The sequence below is a fragment of the Diplotaxodon limnothrissa genome, linkage group LG8 (assembly GCF_057381915.1).
Source record: "Diplotaxodon limnothrissa isolate DT_005_m linkage group LG8, D_limnothrissa_male_GT1.1, whole genome shotgun sequence".
NCBI classification, from domain to species: Eukaryota; Metazoa; Chordata; class Actinopteri; order Cichliformes; family Cichlidae; genus Diplotaxodon; species Diplotaxodon limnothrissa.
Genome location: NC_140603.1, coordinates 7,139,784 through 7,163,784, shown reverse-complemented (window position 1 = coordinate 7,163,784; position 24,001 = coordinate 7,139,784). Strand labels below are relative to the sequence as shown.

General features: G+C 40.9%; 1 protein-coding gene across 5 annotated transcripts in view; it reads left to right on the top strand.

The window, feature by feature from the left end:
- spag9b (sperm associated antigen 9b) overlaps window positions 1–24,001 on the top strand; it is a 37,876-nt gene that overhangs the window by 6,953 nt on the left and 6,922 nt on the right. For 2 of the 5 annotated variants that reach the window (XM_085361200.1, XM_085361199.1), the window contains exons 2-19: window positions 4,319–4,439; window positions 6,784–6,854; window positions 7,782–7,879; window positions 13,239–13,386; window positions 14,761–14,844; window positions 16,590–17,028; window positions 17,137–17,230; window positions 17,518–17,642; window positions 18,176–18,233; window positions 19,434–19,586; window positions 19,694–19,751; window positions 19,883–20,013; window positions 20,131–20,187; window positions 21,623–21,802; window positions 22,962–23,091; window positions 23,185–23,274; window positions 23,401–23,562; window positions 23,769–23,940. In XM_085361200.1, the coding sequence (XP_085217326.1) occupies window positions 4,319–4,439; window positions 6,784–6,854; window positions 7,782–7,879; window positions 13,239–13,386; window positions 14,761–14,844; window positions 16,590–17,028; window positions 17,137–17,230; window positions 17,518–17,642; window positions 18,176–18,233; window positions 19,434–19,586; window positions 19,694–19,751; window positions 19,883–20,013; window positions 20,131–20,187; window positions 21,623–21,802; window positions 22,962–23,091; window positions 23,185–23,274; window positions 23,401–23,562; window positions 23,769–23,940 (2,371 nt within the window). The remainder of the gene's footprint in view (window positions 1–4,318; window positions 4,440–6,783; window positions 6,855–7,781; window positions 7,880–13,238; window positions 13,387–14,760; window positions 14,845–16,589; window positions 17,029–17,136; window positions 17,231–17,517; window positions 17,643–18,175; window positions 18,234–19,433; window positions 19,587–19,693; window positions 19,752–19,882; window positions 20,014–20,130; window positions 20,188–21,622; window positions 21,803–22,961; window positions 23,092–23,184; window positions 23,275–23,400; window positions 23,563–23,768; window positions 23,941–24,001) is intronic. The other 3 variants (XM_085361201.1, XM_085361202.1, XM_085361203.1) reach the window with 3 other exon arrangements.

The following is a 24,001-nucleotide window of genomic DNA, read 5'->3' as shown; positions in this document are numbered from 1 at the left end:
ACTGATTGATCACCGTGAATCACTAACATGTACCAGGAGCAACCAATACTGGGTTCAGCATACTGTTGAATGGGTCCGTTTGACTGTGTCTTAAAGAAGAAAAGACTGAATTGTGACAGATGTGTCTGGCCATATTAGTTAAACTGCCGGAAAAGATAAACGTTTCTCAGTTTTCAGGCGAGTGACTGAAGCAACTGTCAATGAGAGTGAATACTGGTCATGGACATATGAGCTGATGCTAAGTACATTAGGAGGTTACATAGGCAAGAGGAACCTGGGCTTTAAAACAGGAGTTCACAAAACCAACTGGTGATGTTGCTGTAGCTATATCAGTCTGTAATACTCTCTGTTTGCGCGACAAGCAAATCAGCTTCCACTATGCATGAAAATTAGCAAAAGTGAGGCGAACAAAAGCATGTTGATTACTGCTGTAACATTAGAAATGTGACATGGTACCTATTTCAGCATTGAAAAATATCAAATATCCCAATACCCAAAGTGAAACCTGAATATCTGCCAAACAAATAGGCCTATAACCAAATCTTAGACATATGTCTGGGATAGAAATGTGTCAATCACTGTTGAACTGATTGTGCACAATTTTAAATTGTCTCAAGTAGATGAATCCTTTCAGACTTGAGTTATATTCCATGTTTTCCTCTAGCTCCATCATGATGGAAATCTGATTCTGGAAATCTGATCCTTTCCAGTGCTGCTAAAAAGTCCAAGTCTTCCCCCATCTAGAGAAATAACACAACATCTGCTGTGTAATTGCCACACAGTTTTGTGCCATTCACAGTCTATGATTATGTCAGGTGATCACCTGAAATTTGGTGCACGCATATTTATCGTTCCCTCAGAATGAGTCGTAAGCACTGCAAAAGTCTGTTATCAGGTCAGGGTGTGTTTGTTTGTGTGTTCATTCGTCATTAACCAAACTACCAAAAGAGCACAACAGCAGTCTGACAATAGGGATGGCATGCTAGTATTAGCTCAAAGCGCTGATTAGTCTGCAGTAAATACAGCCTCTCATACACTGCATGCTACCAGTGATTATTGTAATATTAGTAATAATTCACTGTGATGCATTTCTGGCATCTGAGAAGAAAGTTTTAGTGGTTTTGGTTGAAATTTTGTGTGAAGATTAATTATGAAAGTAGTTGGTGTTTTGTTTGACTAATAAATCGACTCATTGCAGTTCTAAGAAAGATGAGTAGGATCCCACAGTATGTTGTCAAAACAGTGTTATCTACAAGACAAATTATTTTACCATGACCTTTGGAAATCTATTAGACTACTGCAGGAGATCATCTAACCCTTTACTGCATCTGGTGTCCAGGACCTCAAACGCCCCCAGCTGTCCTAAACATCCCAGCAGGAATCTGTAGCCAAAAGCTCTAAAAAGGAGCTGATTTCAGTCTCTGTCAATTGAGTGCCAATACAGTGAAGCCCTGTGTGGGGGTAGGCACACACTTGTTCTGGAAGCACATGTGTTTGTTAGCAGGAGAGTGTGTGTTGGCACCCAGGGACAAAGAGATCATTATCCATGTAGCGTAGGGGGAAGAGTGCATGGTCAAACGCTGGAACACTTATTCTCTGGAGCGCTGTCATATGTGCAAGCCTCCTTCCCAGGTCATATGAGGAGCAGTGTGGTGAGAAAGAGTTTGGGAGTTATGTAGATAAATGTGTTGCTGCAGTGTGTGTTGGGTGGGTGGGGGTCAACATATGTCAGCTGTAGAGTCAGTTAGTCCTTTATGGTGGTAAATGGTGTCTTTTAAAGTTAATTGTTGAAAGTCTTAGGGGGGAACTGGAGAAGGTTTTTAAAACACAGACCCCTGCTGCTTCACCTATTTACCTCGTGTCTTTGTTATGTACATGTGCAGACTGCGGCACCACAGATAGAGACATCTGACCGTGTTATTTTTTAAAAATAACAAAGTTTCTTGATGAAACACCTTTTTTTTTTTTTTTTTTTATACTCCTCAGGTCTTAATGGGACATGTTTAAATAAGAGGCTGCTTGTAACAGGCTTCTCAGGTGACCCTCATCTCTCTGCAGATGATACTCACCACCAGCCCGGGGCTCTACTGCAGGGTGTCTAATTCGCATCTGCATCACAAGACTGCATGTTTACAGCATCAGACACCTGATTCAGCTGAAGTATCAGTACAAATGAGACAAAGAGGCCAGCAGTACCCTGTGTATTCCCTTTTACTAGAAGTTTGGCTGTAGCCTTTAACCTTTAGTTATCAAAACAGTTCTAACAGTGATGCTGTCTGTCATGTTTGATGCTGTCTAATGGGACCTACTGTATTTTATTGTTGCAGTTATTCTGACCTGTAGCTATAAGATTCCCCATTCCTTTTAAGTTTTTAAGTTCTCTTGTAACTGTAAATGCAATCTTAACAGTTCCCCACCTCCTTACTTTCCCAAAGATCTGAGTAATGCAGCATTTTATTATTTTAATTATTTGTTCAGTGATCTACTGAAACATTTGATCTCTGCTGTAGACATAGAAAATATTCATGTAAGAAACAATAACCTTTTTTTTAGCCGCATTAGCAGCAAAGCCTAAACACATGCTGATCCGATGCACTGGATAAGTGCCTATACTTAGTCGCCCGTTTGGCTAATACAAGATGTGCAACCCCTAATTTACCTTATAAATTAGTCTACTGTTGCCAGCTTGAAAAAAGAATACAGAACCAGACAGATTTTCTAACTTCAAACATTTTATATGTTCAGCTTGTACCGTTTCAGTTAAGTCCGTTAATAAAAGAGAGTCGACTAGTTCCTTATTTGTTGTGTATGAACAATGTTAACTCTGTTTTGTTGCTGGTATAAACAGTAAAGTAGGAAGTAAACTTTCTTGTCTCTCTCTTTGTCACCCACTGTGTGTGCAGAAATGCACTTAGGCCAAAACGCTTTGCTGTTCTGTCTGTGAAGGTTCTCAGTCATCCAGGTCATTGTAGTCTAAAGAGCTGGAAAGAAAAGCGTCTGGACTTTAAGTTTCCTTGAAGACGTTTCGCCTCTCATCTGAGAAGCCTCCTCAGTTCTAAGAGCAACTGGTGGAGAGTCTGCAAGAGGGTCATGGACCCCCTATTGATCCTCCACCTAATCACACAAGCCAAGGTGTGAAAATGGGTGTGGGTCACAATCAGCCAAGGCTTTGAGTGAACTCATTGTGAAACCTAGCCCCACCCTATCATGTGAATACTGAGGTTTGCTGTTCTGTTCTTCATTATAACCGCTGTAGCAGACTGATAGTGCTACATGAATCAGCATTACTGATTTCTGTTTTATAATGTAATAAGAGTCTTGCTTTATTGTAACATACTGCTGCACAGTATGTTACACTACAAGAGCAAAATGATGAGTGCTAGACTGAAATAACTGAAGATTTTATGGTCACTCTAGTAATGTAGCTCTACTGGCTTGGTTACTCCACCACCTTGGTAAACAGTCAGTGTCAGCACCTATGGTGATTTCCTGACTTTCGTACTGGTGCCACAAGGTTCGTGCTTGTAGTTAAACAGTATAAGGCAGTTTTGTTTATGTCGTACTGGAGTTCATTCAAAGTTCATAAACCTGTTTTGAGAATTCTTGTGGTCTTTTGAGTCATATTTCGTCGTATTTGCTTCTTTAAAGAATTTCATTTACTACTTTTTTTGTTATTGGATCCTTTAGAAACCCACTTTGCCAGATCTCTTTACAGTTTCATCTTATGTGTTAGATTTAATGTTGACTGATGGGTTTTTGGCTGGAGACAGTTTGAAGAAAGGGGTTGAAAATCAGGAGGTGAGTTTATCATAGTAATGATTTAACATGATTGCATGTCCAGTACTGTTTTAGAGGACTGAGGTTGCTGACAGCTGCTGCTGTGAAGGCTGCAAAACCAATCCTGATACGGATATCAAATAGTACACAGAAAAGCACTCAAGCACAAGCTGTGAGGAAGCTGTTGCTTTGCACCTGTTGTGCTGAGATGTTGGATAACTTTGATAATGAACAGAAGACAGACTCTGTGCTTTGTTTCCTATTTGTATTAATAGTATTAGTATCGCCCAGATTGTTATCAAGTACACACAGATGCAACATTTAGTCCACACAGCTCTATTTCATTCTTCTCTTTCAGGCAATGATTGCTTGACTGGCTAAGGAAGCTGACCGCTCACATGCATGTGTGACATTTTTTCCTCCTGATGCTGTCATAAACAAATCATCAGTGGATGTTCTCGTGCTTACAGTAGCTTACAGTACTCTTGTTAATGTCAGTGCTGTGGTAATAAATATCTGTTTTCACTGTGTCAATCTGCAGAGGTACATCGCCTTGGAAGACTCCCAGGATGGCGAGAAGAAGGATCTCCAGTGTCGACTGGTGACGTTGGAATCTCACACACGGCAGCTAGAGCTAAAAACTAGAAACTATGCAGATCAGAGTAAGTTGAATTTGCGTTTTATCTGTAACGACACACACACACACACACACACCCTGTGAACAGCATCCACAGTTTGAAGCTTTTGTGAATGTTTATTTTCCTGATGTGCCACAGGGCAAAAAGACCACCTGAATGAAGCCTATTAGTGACATACTGTGAAGTGCTTAACTTACTAAATGAGCTCCAATAGAGTACGTTTAAAGCCCAGGAAAGTTTTACTGGGCTTTAATCTAAAAAAATAATATATTTTAGATGTGATATAATAAGTTCATTTCTGAAGTAGTACTTAAGAACGATACCATCCCTCACAGTGTGGGAGCCTTTCAAAGGCATGAAAAAAAAAAAAAAACCCTTCATGATGTGGGCATTACTCCACTGGTGACATAGTGTGTCACTGTCTGTTTGGTCCACCACAGTATCGCAGCACATTCCTCTTCTTCCATGCTCAGGGGAAATTTGCGATTTCTCAGCAAATCTCTTTTTAATTCTTTCGATCTGACGCTTCCTCTTTTTTCTGGTTATGTCATTGTGCCAGTTTCATTTAGTCTGTAATTTATGTTCATGGTCAGAATTGGCAGCAGAGAGAACTGCATCACTGCACTGTGTTCCTGTCAGTGGAAACACGTCTGTGTAAAGCGCACCAAATTTAGCTCCAAGCTCTAATTGGATAATGTGTTTTGACAACAAGACATTTGTTATCAGGAGTTTTCATGTTTATATTATTTCCTGGCACATAACAGGCCTTAATAGGCATGACGACGTTTGACTAAATGACATCTGAATTGGAAAACTGATTTAAAAATCTGACTTTTTATGTAGAAAACTGTGAATTCATGTAGACTATGTGCAAATTCTGACACACAAGTGAGCCAGATTTTAACACAAGTCACGATCAGAACCAGATCAAGTCTTGTTTTATTTGTGAGAGGATTAATTGTTTGCATGTGGGGCTTTCCTTAACAATCACACTGTTTTGTGAACACACCTGTAAATAACACCGCAGTTATTTCTGCTGCACTCTTTCACATCTACTTCCTCTATGAGCCCCCTCAAAAAAACCCAAACTAAATCACAGTTTTCCCCACAATATGCAGCTGCTCTGGTGCTCGTCATTGCTAACGTGCATGTTGATTCTCAAGAATTCTCGAATCAAGCTTTGCTAAACATCTGCGGATTTGAAACTTTGTGCATGTTCAAGGCAGAGGGTGCTGCTAGTACTCAGGCTTCTGCAAACCTTTAGGGCCACCTTTGACGGAGTGCACTTGCATGGCTGGAATCTGAATAACACAGTAATCTACTGCCCGACTGTTTGGCCCTGAATGAGCAGGGCCACCTGAGAGCCACAAACACTGGAATCAGTAAGTTGTCCTCAACTGGCTGGATAGAACTCAGAGCAATGTTTATGTGTTTATTTATTTTTTACTAATTATAAAGATGCATCATTTCCATTCTTATTCCTTGAAGTTCCTTTAGCTTTTGTCAGACATGGATACAGCTACTGCAGACCTCTTTCTGTTAAAATCTGTGTTTAATATGAAGGTGTAAACAGTCATGATGCTAACAGGTTCATCTCCATGACACTGACAGTAGTTGCACTATATTGTCTATGAATGAGGTTTTAGATCTAGCGACATCTGACGCACAACTCGGCCTTCTTAATAAAGGTAATCTATTTTTATAATTAAAGTCAAGTTCTACATTTACTTCGTTAGCACACTGATACACACTTAAGTAGATATATCAAATATTAAATTTAGGCTTATACGTAAAGTTTATTAATTTCTATGAGTTACATTGAAAACTTATTCCAGCTTCTAAACTGTGACTGTGCCTGAAAGCTCAACTCTAAGGATTACAGTGTCATTTGCTGTTAGATCAGCCCTGTAGTAAAAACTCAGAAGAAAGACTCCAAAAAAAAAATGAAATAAAACTACAAACAGCTGGAATCAGCAGCATTTGTCTTTTATCCAACTGAGCTACTCAACATGCAGGAGATACACATTCAGAGTGATGATGATTTTTTTATTTTTATTAATTTCATTATTATTTTTAGTAGTGGAAAAGCAAAAAGGATTCCTTTTGGACTTGATGTTGGGTATTCAGAGCTGTGGGTACATCTGCCCCCAGTTCTTTGGTGGCACTCGGGAGGATTTTGTTGGTGCATGGCAGCCCTCTTCTGGCTCTGAGATATTACTGCAGCAGATAACTGTATCATGCTCAGTGACATAACATGTAAAAACATTGGATTTTCCACTCTCATAGAGTCTAGTCTTTCAGTATTTTCAGTAAAATTGGTTCTAGTCCTGTTCCTGTTTTCATTATATGAACTTTGTTTCTTATCCAGTTAGCAGATTGGAGGAGAGAGAAGCAGAGCTCAAAAAAGAGTACAATGCCCTTCATCAGAGACACACTGAGGTAAGAGTGTGAGGAGATGTTTGTATGGATGCTTTTACAGTAAGCTGTGGGGAAAAAATCTGTAATATTATTATTTTTATAACTTGCACAGCATATAAATAAAGAATAAGTGAAAACGTGCTGGGATAAGCAGCCAAGAAACTCCATATGGTTTCCATATCCTTAAGATTTGATTGGTTGATAGCTGTTTTCTGTATTTTAGTCATTTTTAAGATCAGATTATTTTGCAGTGTAATGATATTAAATATGTCTCATTATCCCAAAAAACATCAAAAGTAACAGGTTATAATCTCAGCATGACAGAATGTTTCACTGAACTAATGTGTATGTCTGTGTGTACATTTAACATATGCTGTTCTTTACCTGCATATTCAAGTTTATAAGGTTATTCATGTGCATTCATGTGTGGGGAGGACTTACCTGTGACCACACAGTGGAGTGTTTTCAAACACCGTGATAAGTAATGGATCATAAGTAACTGCACATCAAAAGTCGAGCCTTTTCTTTTTTTTTCAGGAGACCATCAAGAATCAGTTTGAGTCTTAAATGGAAAAACAAATGTAACAACAAATTGTTGAGGAAAAGAAGAAAAAGAATGATTTTAAACATGAAGAATCTGACTGTAAATGAGGTTTTTGCTGAGCCTTCAGTCTGTCCCTGTCTGTTGTTCATTATTTATCACTAACTGTTGCCTCTATGTCCAAATAAACCTCTGAGGCCTCAGCAGCCAACTGCTAATCTGAATAATGTTGAACAGGGGAGATGAAAGCCTAATGAAGGCTGTCACCTACACACTGCATCAACATGGTTCTTTGTAAGGCTGACTGTCACAGCTGTGGACCCAAAGCACTTCATATTCATTAGTGCAGTTTGTATCAGTGAGATCACTTCATGTCCTAACGATCGTCTCGCTTGTATATCTTTTAGATGATCCACAGCTACATGGAGCATCTGGAGCGGACTAAACACCAACATGCAGCGATGACAGCAGAGCCCTCAGATACAGGAACATCAGTCAGGACACGGTTAGACAACCGCACTGTTTTTCTTTTTTTTTTTTCTCCTCTTTTCTTTTCTTGTTTCATATTATAGTTGGAGACAGTTGGGTACCTTCAATATCTGAACCAGCACAGGTACCTGAGAGTCCATATTTCACATTTGAGACTTTTTATTTATTGAAAACTTTTTACCTTCTTCACCACAGGGATGTAATAAAAAGGAAGTTCAAACAGTCAGGCTTAAAAAAAAAACCCAAAATCCCAGTAGGAGATAATTGGTGTCACGGTGATGATTACCAACTTTCTCTGTTAACCCGGGCTTTCTGCTTTGGGCTCTGCACGTGCTCACCCACAAATGGGCAATGAATGCCTCCTATTACTCTGCAAAATGATCATTAGGAGTGTTGCCTACTCGAGCCACACATGTTGTAACAAGGTGATGCTGATGAAATTGTGATTTTTTTTTTTTTTTTTTTTTTTTTTTTTTTTTTTTAACATTTTCTATAAAATCTATTTTAAAAAAATAACCGTATTACGACACAGCAGCACTGTTGCAAAACAGACAAGAAGTCATTGAGATTAGTTAATATTGGTGTTTAGCAGTGAACATGAGCAGTGAAATAGCAGCTTACTATTTTAACGCTGAGTGTGTTCTCGGCGCTGCTGTTTATTTCTCAGGTGAAAGGCGTACATGAGAGTTCTGACACTTTAAACTGGATTCATTAAAAACGGTGAAGGTTACAGTCACACAGCCCACTAAAGACGTGGAAATGTAAAATGTATTTTATGTATTGGACAAGTATTGTGTGTGTGTGTGTGTGTGCGCGCTGTTATTCCAGTGATGTAAAAGAGACTTGGAACCAAGTACAACAGCATTTATATTTTCTGCATCATCATCTCAAACAGTGGGAGTGCACAGTTTGTGCTGCTGTAACTTTACAGCTTCATGTTAGTAAGGTCCAGCTTAACAATTTGCACATTTAAGATGATTTTTTTTTTTTTTTACCCAGTCTTCCTTGCACTTACAACATGCTGTAAACATGGTGAGTCCATGCTGTTAACTGTTAAGTTAAAACATTTACAAGCAGTAAACAGTCCAATTCCTGTGATAACTTATCCCGCTACAGGATTGGAAGCTATCGCTGCCTCTCTAAAAGCTTCATCATCACCATCATCCTCAAATAAGTGCAAAATTTAGCCTTTAGTCCTTCTGTGAATTTGACATTCATGCTGTCAGATGTGGTACATTCAACTTTGACAAGTGTTTGGTTGTCCAGATATTTCCTCAGATTAGACGTGTTTCCATAACCAGCTTTGCATTTTGATCTACAAACATCTGCGTCAAAATTTGAAAAGTGTAGCCATAAAAGTTGAAACACTACTTTCGACCCACCATTGTGGGAGGTGGAGTGCTAAATTATCCGCTAAATTAGTTTTTTTCCCTCTTTTCTTGACTTTGTATGATGTTATTTATAACACAACAGATATTACTGTGCTCATCATTAAGAGTACAGGGGAAGTTGTCAAATGACAGCCTCACTTGTACCCTTAATGATGGTTTTGACACCTCAGTGTATATCAATAAAAACTTTGATGACCATTTGAATAGAATCAAGGGTAGCTGCATAGGCAGAGGCTGCTCATTTCAGAAAAGAGCCTCAAAGGTTACAGCTAGTAGCTTTTCAAGAGATAAAGGGTTAATCTGGGCAGCTCGTGCACACATCTCTGTCCAGAAGCCCCACCCACCTCCTGTTCAAACTTTCTCTTTACAAAGGGCAGCCAATCAGAGAGCAGTTGGCTTAAAGTGAAGGGGCATATATACAATAAGGATTATTATGAAGAGCTAATCACACAAAGCTCCTCTAGCGGAGTCCAGGACTTAAACTATTGAGCTGAAAATGAGCAGAATAAGATGCCTACAACATCAGCATGAAGCATGTTAGCCTTGTGACATTAGCGTTTAGCTCAACCTAACATGGCTGTGCTCAAATAACTGAACATGCAACACGTTCCAGGCACAGATGCATACAGATTGCTATACTGAGCTTACATATATAATCTAAATGTAGTAATCTAATTTTATTATAACTTGGACTTGAACTTTGGACTCAAACCTGGGCTGCTGCTTTGTGGCCACACAGCCTGTAGTCACCTGAACACCCACTGAGCTAAACTGAAGGCCCCCCCCCCCATATTTTTTTTTCGTCCAGCATTTTTTACTGTTGACAAAATTTAACATTAGATACCTGATGCATTCAGTGAATGCAGTTTCTCACTCACACCCTCGCATGCAGATGCACACACACACACACACACACACACACACACACACACACACTCACTCTCGTTTTGATCAGTCTCCTCATTATGCAGCCAGTAAGCTGCAGCCTGAGAAGAGGCATATGGAACGAGCTGCCTCAGCATCCAAAAGGGAGAGGGAGATGGAGAGAGAGACTGAGAGGGAGGGGTGGTAGTGGGTGCTATCGCACGGAGAGAGGGAAAGCGTCAGAGTGTTCTAGACTGCACAGTGGCTGCCGTGTGGCATCTCGGCAGAGGATAGGAAGAGGAAAGGAGCAAGAAAAACAATCACCTTCCAGTGGAGTACAGTGAAACGAGAGCTGAAGCTACCAGTCTCTCTCTGCTCCGGATCGTCTGCCGCGCTGCTCTAATCTCTGACTGGTGCTGAAGCCACCAGGATTACTGTTGTTGTGATTGTTGCTGACACATTGCTGCGCTTCTGACCTGCTCCCACTGTCTCTTGGTGCCTCAGCACTGAGCTGCAGAGCCCACAGCTCTGCACTCATTGGGGACTTTGACCTAGGAGGATACAACATCTTTGACTTCTGCCGTAGATGTACCCGCAGTAGTAAAACCGAAAACAGCAGAGTGCGGTTACCTGTCTCCGGCGAGGGGCCATGATTTGGGGGGGGCCATGAGCCCCGGGTGTATGCTGCTGTTTGTTTTTGGCTTTGTAGGGGGAGCGGTGGTCATCAATTCTGCTGTGCTAGTCTCTCTATCAGTGCTGCTGCTGGTTCACTACTCTGTTTCTACCGGAGGCTTACCTGCCCTGCCTTCCTTACCCTCCTTACCCAGACCCAGCAGGTACAAAATATGTTTGTTTGTGTTATGTGAGTTGCGTAGTTATGTGAAATCAGTAATTGCAGTTACAGAGTCTTTGAAACCTTGTAGTGTTGCTGCCATGTGGGTGCGTTTGTCTGACACTATCAGACTGCACTCTAAAAGTAGGTCAAAAGAGAGAGAGGGATGTGAGTGGCATGAGTCATATCTTGACTAAATCATCTTTCCCAATTTCACTTTTGAAATTGGTGGTTTTGGTGGGTGTACCGGTTGATAATAACCATCTTTTGAAAGTAAAACTGAAAACTGGCGCTGGTAAGCTTAACATGTAAAATATATTTTTCCCCCTGTTATGTTTCAAAAAACAAAAACGAGTGCCGCTCACCATCAGTGGGCCTGCGTGTGACTGCTGTGTCTATTGTTTTTTTAGGGCTGCTTTTAATCGCTGCTTGCCGGCTGCTTTATTCCCCATGGCAGCCATTGTTCTCTTCACTCTACAACAGTTGTTTTTTTGTTTTTTTTGGTCACTGTAGTGTGAAAAGCTGCTTGTGTGTATTAGCTCGATGCAGTGGAGAACGCTGTGTTACAGTTGTTGTCAAAGTTTGTGTGCATCACTTCCAGGCAGCTGAGCTGCCAGAGTTTATTTATTGAAGCTGAAGATGATTTCTTCCTAAGCTGTACATTAATAACACAGATCACAAAATGCACCTTTTCTCTGATAGAGGCTGGTAAAGTTGGTTTTGTGTGACTTGCCTGAGCCTAGTAGTTGGGAGCTAATTGAGTTTATGAGGCAACAAGTTATTTTTCTCCTCCCACCACTTCAGTGCCAAGGGAGTCTTTGCTACAACACCTCTCTGTGAAATCCCCATTCAGTTTTGTCACACACTTTGTGTTGTTTTGTCTAACTGATTACATCATGATGATCTGCTTTCACTGCACTGGAAAATGTCCATTTAATTTAGCAAGATCAAATTAAATGGAAGATTTTTTGGGGGAGTATAACAGTAACTGTTTAACAAAACAGAACAAAAAGGATTAAATTCAGTAAGAACCCATGGTTTGTATAGTATCACATAAACTACACTCATTAATGTACACGTCCTGCATTTTTCTGTGGTTCCTTTTTAATTAAGACCTCTGCTGCAAAATAATGTAATCTTTAGCTCTGCTAGCAGTGTGACTACAATATCTCAGCAACTAATGGATTAAACATTGTAAAATTTGGTATAGATATTCATGGAGCTTATCAAATTCAGTCATGATGAACTTACTAAGCCAATTCAAGGTGGATTTGCACAAAGCGTAAAATCCTCTATCTATCATACAGACCTTGTCAGTCACTTGCCAAGGGAATAATATTCTTGGGATAAGTTGTTAACTTTAGTGATACCTTCACCTTTTTCTTTATGAGCACTATAATCAGGTCAGAATTTTAGTTTTAATTAATTAATGCTGTAGTTTAAGACCAACTACTAAATAATTATTAGCTTACAACTTGTGATTGCCAAGACAAACGTGTGCATGGATAATTCTTTGCTATGGGAATGACCAATGGCCTTTCTGTAGAGCTTGGAAGTATATTTGTAACTGCAGGTGTTGCTGTTGTGGTCAGTAGAAAGAATGCAGGCTTAAAACACTTTACTTTTTAAACTCGGAAGATATTTTTTTTATACAGTCTGTGGGAGTGACCCACAGTACCCATGTGGCAGCTAACGTCAGTGTATGTGGCTTTGTTTTTAAAGCCTCACATGCTGAGCAGCGAGACTAAAACGTAGACCCGGAGTTTTATTGTTCCGATAATGCGGCACTATTGTTTTTGTGCAAAGGTTATGCCTTTGAAAATTAAAATGATTAATGTGGACGTAGCTAAAGATTGACCTCAGAGACCAGCTCACATAAGTCTCTGAGGACATATGTAGGTAGGTATGCTGCAGCAGTTAATTTCCAGTAAGAAATAAAGAGCTTTCATTTTCTACTATGAAAGGCTTTGTTTAAATATTTAGTATTTGAACAAATAAAAACAAACTGCTGGTATTTGAAAAATATGTCTCATTCCTTTAATTTTTTTTTTATTCTGAACATCTTTTCTACCTTTTATGTATTGAAGGAAATTATTCATTTACATCTTGTTTCAGTGTTTTAATGAAAGTGTTTGGATGATTTTCACATTTTCAGTTGGGATTTTTAACGTTGGCATGGCTAATTGTAAAACATTAACAGACCAGCCCCTTAGAAAATCGTTCACTCCTTCCTAAGTTGTTCTCATCACGTTTGAGTTATCCCTCTTTCTGCGTCTCTCCGTCTCCAGGAAGGAGCGTCCAGTCTCCATGGGCCTGTTCCAACTTCCTGCAGCTGAAGGCATGACCCCTGACCTCCACAGAGAACCCGTGGACACCCCATCTGAACCATGGAGATTCAACAACCTTAGCCATCCACGGTCTAACACCAGCCTCAAGGTATGACGTAGGCAGGTCACTGTTTGCACTGTTAATTCATTCCAAAGAAAGACTTCTCTTCATATCAACAATTCCAAAGTGTAAAGTTAGCAAGCTTCCCACGGATCAGATCCATGACATCATCTCGTGTTCGCTTAAGAGTTTGTGAAGCTAAATCGAAAGCATCCATCTAGAGAGAAAGGGTTGTTCAGTGTGCCCAGAATTTTTAACAGCGCGTGCGAGAGAGAGCGAGATGGGGTGGCGTGGAGCCCAGGAAACAGGGAAAGTGGTACCATTCGGGGGCCTGCCTTTAACCTCAGGGGAGGGTAGAAAGGACAGTGTGTCTTCACATTGTTGCTGTTGGTAACCATGCTTCCAGCAAAGCTCCATCATGAATATTTATGAGCATCTAATAAGTATTCATTTGTAGTTATTACACTAGTACTGGGTCAAGAGGACATTTTAAGAGTGTGAAAGTGAAATAACATTCAGTTATCAAAGTTTTGCAATGCTGGTATATCCCAGTGTATCCTTTTTCCAACTTAGCTTTTACACAATGACACGGTTTTACACTTCACTCTTAGTCCAGCTGCACAGCAGCGCCTTTGTGTTTGGTCCTCTTAGTTGACCTTTTCAGAAGATTTAGTTAATGATCCCATTCTCCCGCCGCGTTCAGCAGCTTGTATGTGTTTGTGTGCAGATGTTTTTTTGGAAGCTTAGGAAAGAGCCACAGGCAACAGTTGAGCACTGTTCTCCCCCAATTGGCTGTACAGTGTAACTATAGCAACAATGGAGTGACGCCATTGTGCAGACAAGTAACCTGAAAGGAAATACTCCCACCGGTGCAGAGGGAGGAGAATAGGTGGACTCGGAGAGGGAAGAGGGATTATGTTAGAGGAAACTGTAGCATGGATATAATTTAATTCTCTAATACTGTCTGCGAACGCCTCTTTATTCCTTTTGTGTTTGTCAAGATGACAGAGGGATCTGGATGATGGCGTTATTGTCCTGATTGATTCTTTTGCATCAGCACTGTCCTATTTATGGGATAGAGGTCTCCGGCATTAGAGGATCAAAACAATTGAGGCTTAGAAAATCGAAATGCCTCTGCTAAGTGCTCGTGAACTTTAGAGGACGAACGTAATACTTGAAAGTTTTGATTTGATTGACTTTTATAGAGAGATTTCGGCAAAGCGGTGACCTTTACTGCCAAAGGAAGCCTTGAACAGGACTCACTGCTATGTTTCATAAGTTCAGGCCTTTCCCACACTTTTCCTGTTGTTGGCTTTTGAGCTTTTCATCTTCCTTAGAGTGGTTTCACATTAGCGTGGCCACTATATAGCAGTAAAACTACATAGTGTGTTTAGTGAATAATTCATTTCCAATGTTTCTCAGCTTGAAGAACTGTTTTCTCCAGTCACAGTGGAAGGTGAAAGTTCACCACAGAATGTTCCCAATGTGGATGTTGATCAGGACCAGGTAGAAACTATAGCCTGTGCATCCACCAGGCTAATGTAGTTCTGTGCTCTGTCTTAGGTGGTTTGCAGGTTTTGCACTGTGTGTGTTTGTGTGTTTTAATATTTGCTCATGCTAAAAACTAAAAATACTTTGTCCCAGTGATAATGCACGATGCTTGCCTAGCAACAGAGTGTTTTAGCAGTATCAGAAGGGGAAGTGCCTCTTTGCCTCTTTTATTAAATGAACTAGAAACAATAATTCAGGTTTAATGACATTTTAAAAGATTTGTGAAGTTGAGCTGTTTGGGGGCCTGCATCCCAGATTGAGGGAAACTTAAACCTGTTTAAATGTGGAATGATTCTTTGAGGCGGAATGGACTCTGCACCAGACCTGTAACAGTGCACCACTCCTGGCATTGAGGATCCTAGAAAACTGATCAAGAAGCTGGTAATCAAGTGATCCAGTTAATTAGCAGATAACTACATGCGGCATCCACTAAACTTGGATTGATGTCCTTTATAGACTTTTAGTAATTACAGCAGCAAAAAATGCCTTGTAGCGGAATATACAGTGTAAACTGAAGCCTGTCGGAGGTGAGGTCAGATAAGTAACTGAAAATCAGTCAAAAGTGACGTTTCTTATTTCTTATATCGGAATAATCCTGCCCATGTCGGGCACAGTTTCGACTGGAAAGCTCGAGCAGCTTGTGCCAAAATAAAAATGTGTTTTCTGTCATTGAGATACATTTTTGGTTTTTAGTAAAGATGACATCAAACAAGATGATGAAAACTGCAGGATGGAGTAGTTTCAACGACACTTGGAGCACAGTCATAATACAGAGGAAAAAAGTAGTTTGGCGTATTTGCAGTACAAGCCTAGTGAAGTACAGTGGGGGAAATAATTATTTGCTATCCTGCTGAATTTGTAAGTATGTTCACTTAAAGTAATGAACAGTCTGTTTTTCTGTTAATTTCATTTTAATGGAGCGTGAGAAAGAGAGAGAACATGAACCACAAATAAAAAACAAACAAACCCCAAAATCAAATTACACAAGTCATAAAAAGATTTGCATGTCATTAAGTGAAATAAGTATTTAATCCCAAAGCAAAACATGACAGTACTTGGTGGAGAAATCCTGTTTGGCGTGCACTTTGAACAGTAAGACATTTCTTGTAGTTGGTCACCAGGTTTTCGCACATCTCCGTAACGAGTTTGGCCCACTCGTCTTTACAGAAACTCTTTAAATCTGCTGCTTGGCGACTCGAAGCTTCAGCTCCGTCCACAGATTTTTATGGCAGGATTGAGGTCTGGAAACTGGCTCGGCCACTCCATAATCTTACTCTTCTTGTCTTTTAGACACTATTTGATGCCTTGTTCATCTATGGTTTTGTAATATTTTAGCTTTAATTGAATAAAGGGTTTGTTTAGCATGTTGCATTCTGGGTTGGGTTTTTGTGTGTATCCGTGTGTTTAGCTGCATGGTAAAATGTTCCCATTTTAACATGGTTAACACATAATGTTCTGTTTGAATGGAGGAAATGTAGATTCTCCTTACTGATGATGTCCTAGTGGAACTACAATTGAATGACAGTAATTTTTATGTGAACTTTGCTTGGCTTTGTTATGAATGCAGTGAGGTGCACATAACCTACTTTTTACAATTGATAAGGAGTGAATTTTAAAGTTTTAAAGACTTCCTGAGGCTCATAGTTTTATTTTTTGCTACCTCGTATCTTCTGATTGCTGTTTTCCTCCTTCACCTTAAGGATGAACTGTCCCAACTGAACTGTGGGAGTTCCAGGTCCAACACGCAAACCAACCAGGGAAGCGTCTCTAAAAACGGAACACCTGTGTCTTTACAAGATGGAGGGTCCAAATCCACCACTCCCTCGCTGGGGGGTGCCTCTAAATCAAACACCCCCACATCTAACTACAGCAATAATTCTCAGTCCACCACACCACTGTCTCCTTTTGATGGTGGTTCCACTGGCATGAGTCCCATGTCTAGTCTTGGGAGAGGGTCTGCTTCTGATGTTGCCATGGAGTCTGTGGACACCCCCTTAAAGGACCAGGAAACTTCAGATGGCCACAACAAAAACCTGGACCGGAGCAGTGGAAAGCCAGAGAGCAATAAGAACATAGCAGCGGTGCAGGAAGGACAGCAGAAGGGTCCTGAGTCTGATACTACACCTCTTAAAGAGGATGGTCAGTGCTTCTCTTATCACAGCTTCTCTGTTGCGGTAACATGACTGCACTCCCTTGTAATTGTTCTCAGTTAAGACTGTGCCAGTATTAAATCTGTGCTGGTTATAGATGGAGCAGATAGCCTGGAGAAGTCTGAGGTGCAGGCTATCATAGAGTCCACCCCTGAGCTGGACATGGACCTCGCTGGCTGCAGAGGAACAAGGTACAGCAGTAACCTAAGAGCATAAGCAATAATTATGTTTATCAATGAATAATATGAAGTTATATGTATTCATCAGTTTATCTGTGAGCTTTTACATAACTATTAAAATATATATATATACAATTACACTCATGTCCATCATATTCATTGTAACCTCGCTAATGAGCCTCACCTTATCAGTCCGCTTTATTGCTGATAAAAGTGCTAAAGTATTGCAAAATCACGCATTCTTCTTCATGATAATAATCCTTTTCTCCCTTTCCTCTGTGTCCCACCTGTCCTTTCAGCACACCAACTAAAGGTGGCGTAGAGAATCTAGCATTCGACCGCAACACCGACTCTCTGTTTGAGGAGCTGTCGTCTGCAGGAAATGACCTCATAGGAGATGTGGATGAAGGAGCTGACCTGCTGGGTAAGAAGTCTCACTCTGTCAGGAGTAACGATGTAGCCTCAGTCTTTAATTTTACTACCAATTTTACCCTCCTCTCGTATTCTCTGAATTGTCTTTTCTTTGGCTGTCGGGCATTATCATCTATACAGATGAGTTTTCTGGTGTGTGTCAGTGAATTTCTCTCTCTATTAACTAGCTCATCGATTTCCTCATTTGTGTGTATAATGTGTCCCCTCTGTGACGTTTCTTTCCTGGATAGGCTGAGTAAATTATAGTGCCTCTGCTGTGCTGTGAAGAGCCGTGATGTTATAAATTAGACGTGTTAAAACGAGAGCACTTAACCTACTTGCAGAGTCTCATAAAGCGCTTTCTTATTCCCCTTTGCATGACTCTCAGACTACAACTTTTTAGGTAAGACTGAGAGAGTTAGTGTGTAGGATAGACATACACATGTAAGAACTTAAAAATACTAAACAATATAGAATAAAAAAAATAGGTGTCAGTAAGATTTTGATTGATATTTTGATTTAATATCGGTCTCTGATCATTTTCAGGTATGGGGCGAGAAGTTGAACACCTTATCCATGAGAACACCCAGCTGCTAGAGACCAAGTGAGTAATCACTGAAAAGTTTTGGAGGCGAGCTGTTCAAGCTGTGCCAGTTTAGTACACAAGTATTTTATTTCAATGGTAACCAATGCAGACTATTAAGAGCAGCAGAAATAAGTGTATCCCAGAGTGCTGCAAACCTGCCAGCTGCCACAGGGCGAGAGGCGCCTGGACAGGTGAGCCGCTGTGGTTGTCTGCAGACAGACAATCACTCACACTCAAACCTGCGGTTAATTTAGAAGCACTAATGAGCCTACAACAGTGCAGTTATAATACAGTGTGAGGACTCAGTTACAGCCCACAGTTTGGACCTTTTGTACTCACAGCTTCTGACACCAGTGAGTACAGACATGTCATAAACTGACACTGTGCCTCGCTAGTTAAAGCCAGATAAGTATTTATTTATTTCTAAAGACATAAGAGGGTCTTATTTTGTCACAAGCTGTTAATAAATCTGTGGTCCAATATGTCACTGTGCGTGCACCAGGAGGCACAATGTGGCTGCAGATGAATTTATGGTCATGCAGAGAGTGTGTTCGCTGTCCGCCTGTCTGTCTGCAGTGAGTTATGGTTTGGTTACAGCTGGTCTGTGGGCTTTTCTTGCTCGTGTTATTGTTGGTCCGTGAGCCACCTGCAAAAAAGAGCGGAGTTGTAACATGCAAAGCACTGAAGTGAAACAGCAGCAGAGCAACAGCTGAAAGTGTTAAAAACAATGAAAATCGTCCTCTGCAGCCACTGTCTCTGCTTTTCATGCTTTATTTTTGGATCTTTGAGGTACGTGTTTCTCCCATTCCCGATGAACTGTGCTATTACTCCCTGCTCTACTTTGGCACCAGTTAGCATTTGACAGATGCATACATGATTCATCATCTGCCTTCCAGCGGCAGTCAGGATCTCTCTCCTGCACTCTCTCCAACCGAAAAGAGTATACGGATGGACACGTATGCGGGACCATAAATTCCACTTTACTTCATTTTAAAAATGGCTGATGGGTGGAGTCATGTTTCCACCTTTAAAATAACCAGCTGGGCATTTTTTGACTCTACTTGATAGACTTTTACCACAGAGTTAAAATTGGTCAGTTTATGGATAAATGAATATAGAAATAACCAATATTGAGGAACAGAGTAATGGTGCCCCCTTGTGTTTAAAATTGATATTACAGCAGATTGTGTGTTTTTCTGCATATGTATTACTTTTCAGAAATGCTTTGAATGTGGTGAAGAATGACCTGATATCTCGTGTGGATGAGCTGTCGTGTGAGAAGGAGGTACTGCAAGGAGAGCTGAATGCTGTCACACATGCTAAGACCAAACTGGAGGAAAAAAACAAAGAATTAGAGGAAGAACTTAAAAAGTGAGTCGGCTTCAAAACACAATGTATAAATGAATTGCCCACCAGTCGAGGGTCTGCACTTTTACAGTTCTGACAGACTGAGTGTGTACTTTGTTACTCTGTCGCAGAGTTCGAGCAGAGCTGGACGAAGCCAAACAGAAGGTCAAGAATGACAATGAGGATGATGTGAGTCCTTGGCGCTTGTTATTTCTGCTTGTTGCATTCGTATACAAGTCTGAGCAGCGTAGAATGTCGAGGTATTTGACTTGCTATAAGTATTGGTTATCTTTAAGTAAAGATTGGTCTCCTGCCTGCAGAGTGATGTGCCTACAGCACAGAGGAAGCGCTTCACCAGGGTGGAGATGGCCAGAGTGCTGATGGAGAGGAACCAGTACAAGGAGAGACTCATGGAGCTGCAGGAGGCCGTCAGATGGACGGAGATGATCCGGTAACATGATCATCTGAGTCCATATATAAATGTTCTTCTGCACACAGTAAAATATATGCTAAGACAGAAAGTTTGTTAGAAATTGTTAGAATTTTTTGTTTGTTTTTTTTCTTTCAGGGCTTCAAAGGAGAACCCAACTCTTCCAGAGAAAAAGAAGTCCAGCCTCTGGCAGTTGTAAGCTCAAGTGTTTTTATGTTTTTGTTTTTTTTTAACTTGAGGACTTAAATCACGACTACCATGATTGTTGATATTTATTGCTCTTCTTCTGTATTCCATGTTTGAATGGTTTCTCCAGGATGTAGGTAAATCTGACATGATAAACATAACTGACCATTGAAGCTCTCATCTTATAACAAACCCCTAACAGAGGAGAGGAATCCAGAGAGCAGTGCCTCTGCTTTCAGTTCTCAGACCAGTCGTAGATTCTTGATTACGTTTTAAAACTGGTTGTAAAAATCAACCTCAGAAGCTTCCGAGGCTGCTGTTCTTCTCCTTTGTTAGAGTCCATAAGGATTGAGTTTGGTTTGAGGCTGGGCACTATTTGAAGCAGTTCTTTGGGACTGGAATAACTGCACTTATAAAACCGTATCTGACAAATGTGCATCTCTGCCTTTTTCCTGTGTGTCCCTCTATTCTGCCTGATGTTGTGACGTCTGTGTGCAGGAGGTGTGTTGGGAGGGTTGGTGTAGAGTGGGGAGGGAACTCAGAAATATGGGTGGAGTGTTTTGGTTGAAACAGTTAAAGATATAATAGATTTAATAGAATCTAACACCACATTTAAAAAATAAAAAATTAAAGTAGCTTTGCATGATTTACAGTTTAAAGCGATTCTTATTTATCTGGTACTGTGCCACTGTGTGTAACGAGCACTTTTAGCTCCCTTCTCCATCCATTTAAGCCAGCTTTCTCCTGATTGGCTGTCCCTTACAGACAAAGGATATAAATAGCAGTTGGAGCTGGTGTGCTCACAGTGGGCAGTTTTCCAGAGATGACCATATTAGGGTTTTCCAGTCTCTCTGACAAAAGTCCAAAAGTAGAAAAGAAAACAGTCTGAAAGGAAGAATTTAGAGCAGTGGGAGGCCTCAGCTTCAGCCTCAGAGGATTTGCTTGCACATTCATTAATTATATATATCATATATACACTAAGGAAAAGCATAATTGGTCCACTTTAATTGACAGATATTTTCTTATGTTAATTAGAAAAATGGTAAAAATGTATCACTGCATGTAGATAGCTAAAAAGCTTGTTTGCTTACTGTAGAGGAGTTGTGGGAATGTGAAGTTGTTTTTGGTCAGGCCTGTTCTGCTCTGTGTTGACTAACATCCTAGTCGGTGCTCAGTATTAACCCCGCACTCCCTGCTCTCCAGCATTCTGGATTTACAGGTGCTCTGATGCTTTTCTGTTTAGAAGACGAATTAATTCCCTGGTTTGAATGAAAGCTAGCATGGCGTGTTGGCACTGGGAGAGGAACCTTTTTTATTCTTAAACCCTACCTGTGTTGCTGGAGCTACTGCTTTTGTGTCCGCCCCTCTATATGTTTGTCTGTTTGCTTTGTTTCCCTCCTTCCCCCCTTTTTCCCTTTCCACTTCCCTGCCCTTACACCTCCAGTTTCAGCCGTTTGTTCAGCTCGTCGGGCGGAGGAGCCAAGAAGCCGGCAGCGGAGGCCCCAGTTAACGTCAAGTACAACGCACCCACCTCTCAGATTCAGCCGTCCGTCAAGAAGAAGAGCAGCACCCTGCAGCAGCTGCCCAGTGACAAGAGCAAAGCCTTTGACTTCCTCAATGAGGAGTAAGTCAGAAAACACACACACTGTTAGTCGTGTTTCCTGAGATTACTTTTGGAGCACTGACCAAAGATCACAAACATCCCACTCATATTCATTGTTAATTTTTCCAAATATTTTCTTCAGTGATAAATTCTTTGATCCAAGTGTCCAAAAGTATTCAGCTTGTTTTAGCTTTGCTATTGAACTTTTACACTAGGAAATAAAAATCCCACTTCAAATGTTCCATTCATCCATGGTCTTCCACTTCAGGGTTGCCTATCCCAGCTGTCGTAGGGCGAGAGGCGGGGTAGACCCTGGACAGGTCGCCAGTCTGTCGCAGGGCTAACACATAAAGACAGACGATCATTCACACTCACATTCACACTTATGGTTAATTTAGAATCACCAGTTAACCCAACCCCACTAACTGCATGTCTATGGACTGTGGGAGGAAACCAGAGTACCCGGAAAGAACCCACACGAACATGAGGAGAACATGCAAGAAAGGCTCTGGCCACGTGGTGCTGAACCCAGAACCTTCTTGCTGTGAAGCAGCACTGCTAACCACCGCGTCACCTCGCTGCCCTTCAACACACATTTGATAAATTAAACATTTAGGCTGTCAAGATTTGAGCTCTGGTCAGTGCAGCCACAGAAACACATGTGAGTTGAGGAGAAGTGAGACAAGTTGAGAATGTGCAGGAAGACACAATGGACAACAAATCAGTAATTAAATCAACGAGTAAGTCATCAGTGTTTCAGCAGTTTCCTGTACCTCGCTCAAAATCATAGCAGCCTACCTGCACCTCAGTCTGACTTAGTTTGCATGTTTGTTGTGAGAAGCGGATGCCCTGATCTGTAGTCACCTTTCTTTAGTCAGCCATAAACTGTGTAGAGGAGCTGAGGCGGTAGTATAGTGGCTACTGACATGAAAGAAGGCAAATCTTCAGTTGAAGAGGAAAAAAGAAAAATAATCAATGAAAAATGTTCTTTTCTTTTATTTAGCCTTTAGTCATCTATGAGTTCAATAATTTCTCATAACTTTTCTTGTCCGCTGTCTCTGAACTTCATTCAGTGGCTGTGGCCGTATGAAGCAGGGGAAGAGGAGCAAAGTTTAGCGCAGAAGAGAGATGGGGAAATGCAACATGGAGTCGAGTTAATAGCGGCTCTTTTGTCCCGCAGAGCGCCAGCTGATAGTGTGGTATCCAGGCGAGAACAGAAGAGGGCTCAATACCAGCAGGTCAAAGCCCACGTCCAGAAGGAGGATGGCAGACTGCAGGCGTACGGCTGGAGCCTCCCTAAGAAGTACAAAGTAAGGAAAGGAGAATATTAATTGTACCAAAGGGAAGTTCACACTAGAACAAAGCGTTAAATGCAGTGACTGTTTGTGTGTTTGGCTTTTCAGGCTAACGGTGGTCAGGCAGAGAGCAAGATGAAGAGTCTACCTGTTCCTGTCTTCCTCAGACCGCTAGATGAGAAAGATGCTTCTATGAAGGTTTTAAAGATTTGGTTCACAACAGGAAATATGAACATTTTGAGACTTTTGTCTCAGTAGTGTGGTGTAAATTATTAGCTTATTATTCATATGTCTGACTGCTGTATCTGTGTGTCTGTGCTTCAGCTGTGGTGTGCTACCTGTGTGAATCTTTCTGGAGGTAAAACCAGAGATGGAGGTTCAATAGTCGGGGCCAGTGTGTTTTATAGTGACGTGTCAGGACCAGAGAGCCCGAAAAAGAAGGTTGGATCTCAGAGCAGTCTGGATAAGCTGGATCAAGAACTCAGGGTACATACGCACACACTTTGATGTGATCTTTGACCTAAAATCCTGATTTCCAAATTTGTATTTTTTTTATTCTTTGATTCTATTAAAGTAACTTTGTTCAAATTAATCTTTATTTGAATTCCGATGGGTCTTGCTGTTGTCTTTTGGAAACTAAAGGTTTGTTAATAAGTAATTTATTTTCCGCTTCTCTGTTTTTGTGGATCCAGGACCAGCAGAAAGAGCAGCGGCACCAGGAGGAGTTGTCGTCACTCGTGTGGATTTGCACCACCACCAAGTCTACTACTAAAGCTGTCGTCATTGATGCCAACCAGCCTGGGAACATCCTGGAGGGCTTCTTTGTTTGTAACTCTCACATCCTCTGCATCGCAAGCGTGCCAGGTCAGTTAATCAGTGTATTTGTATCCCACAGTTGGAGACGTTTTTTCTTTTGTCCTTTTTG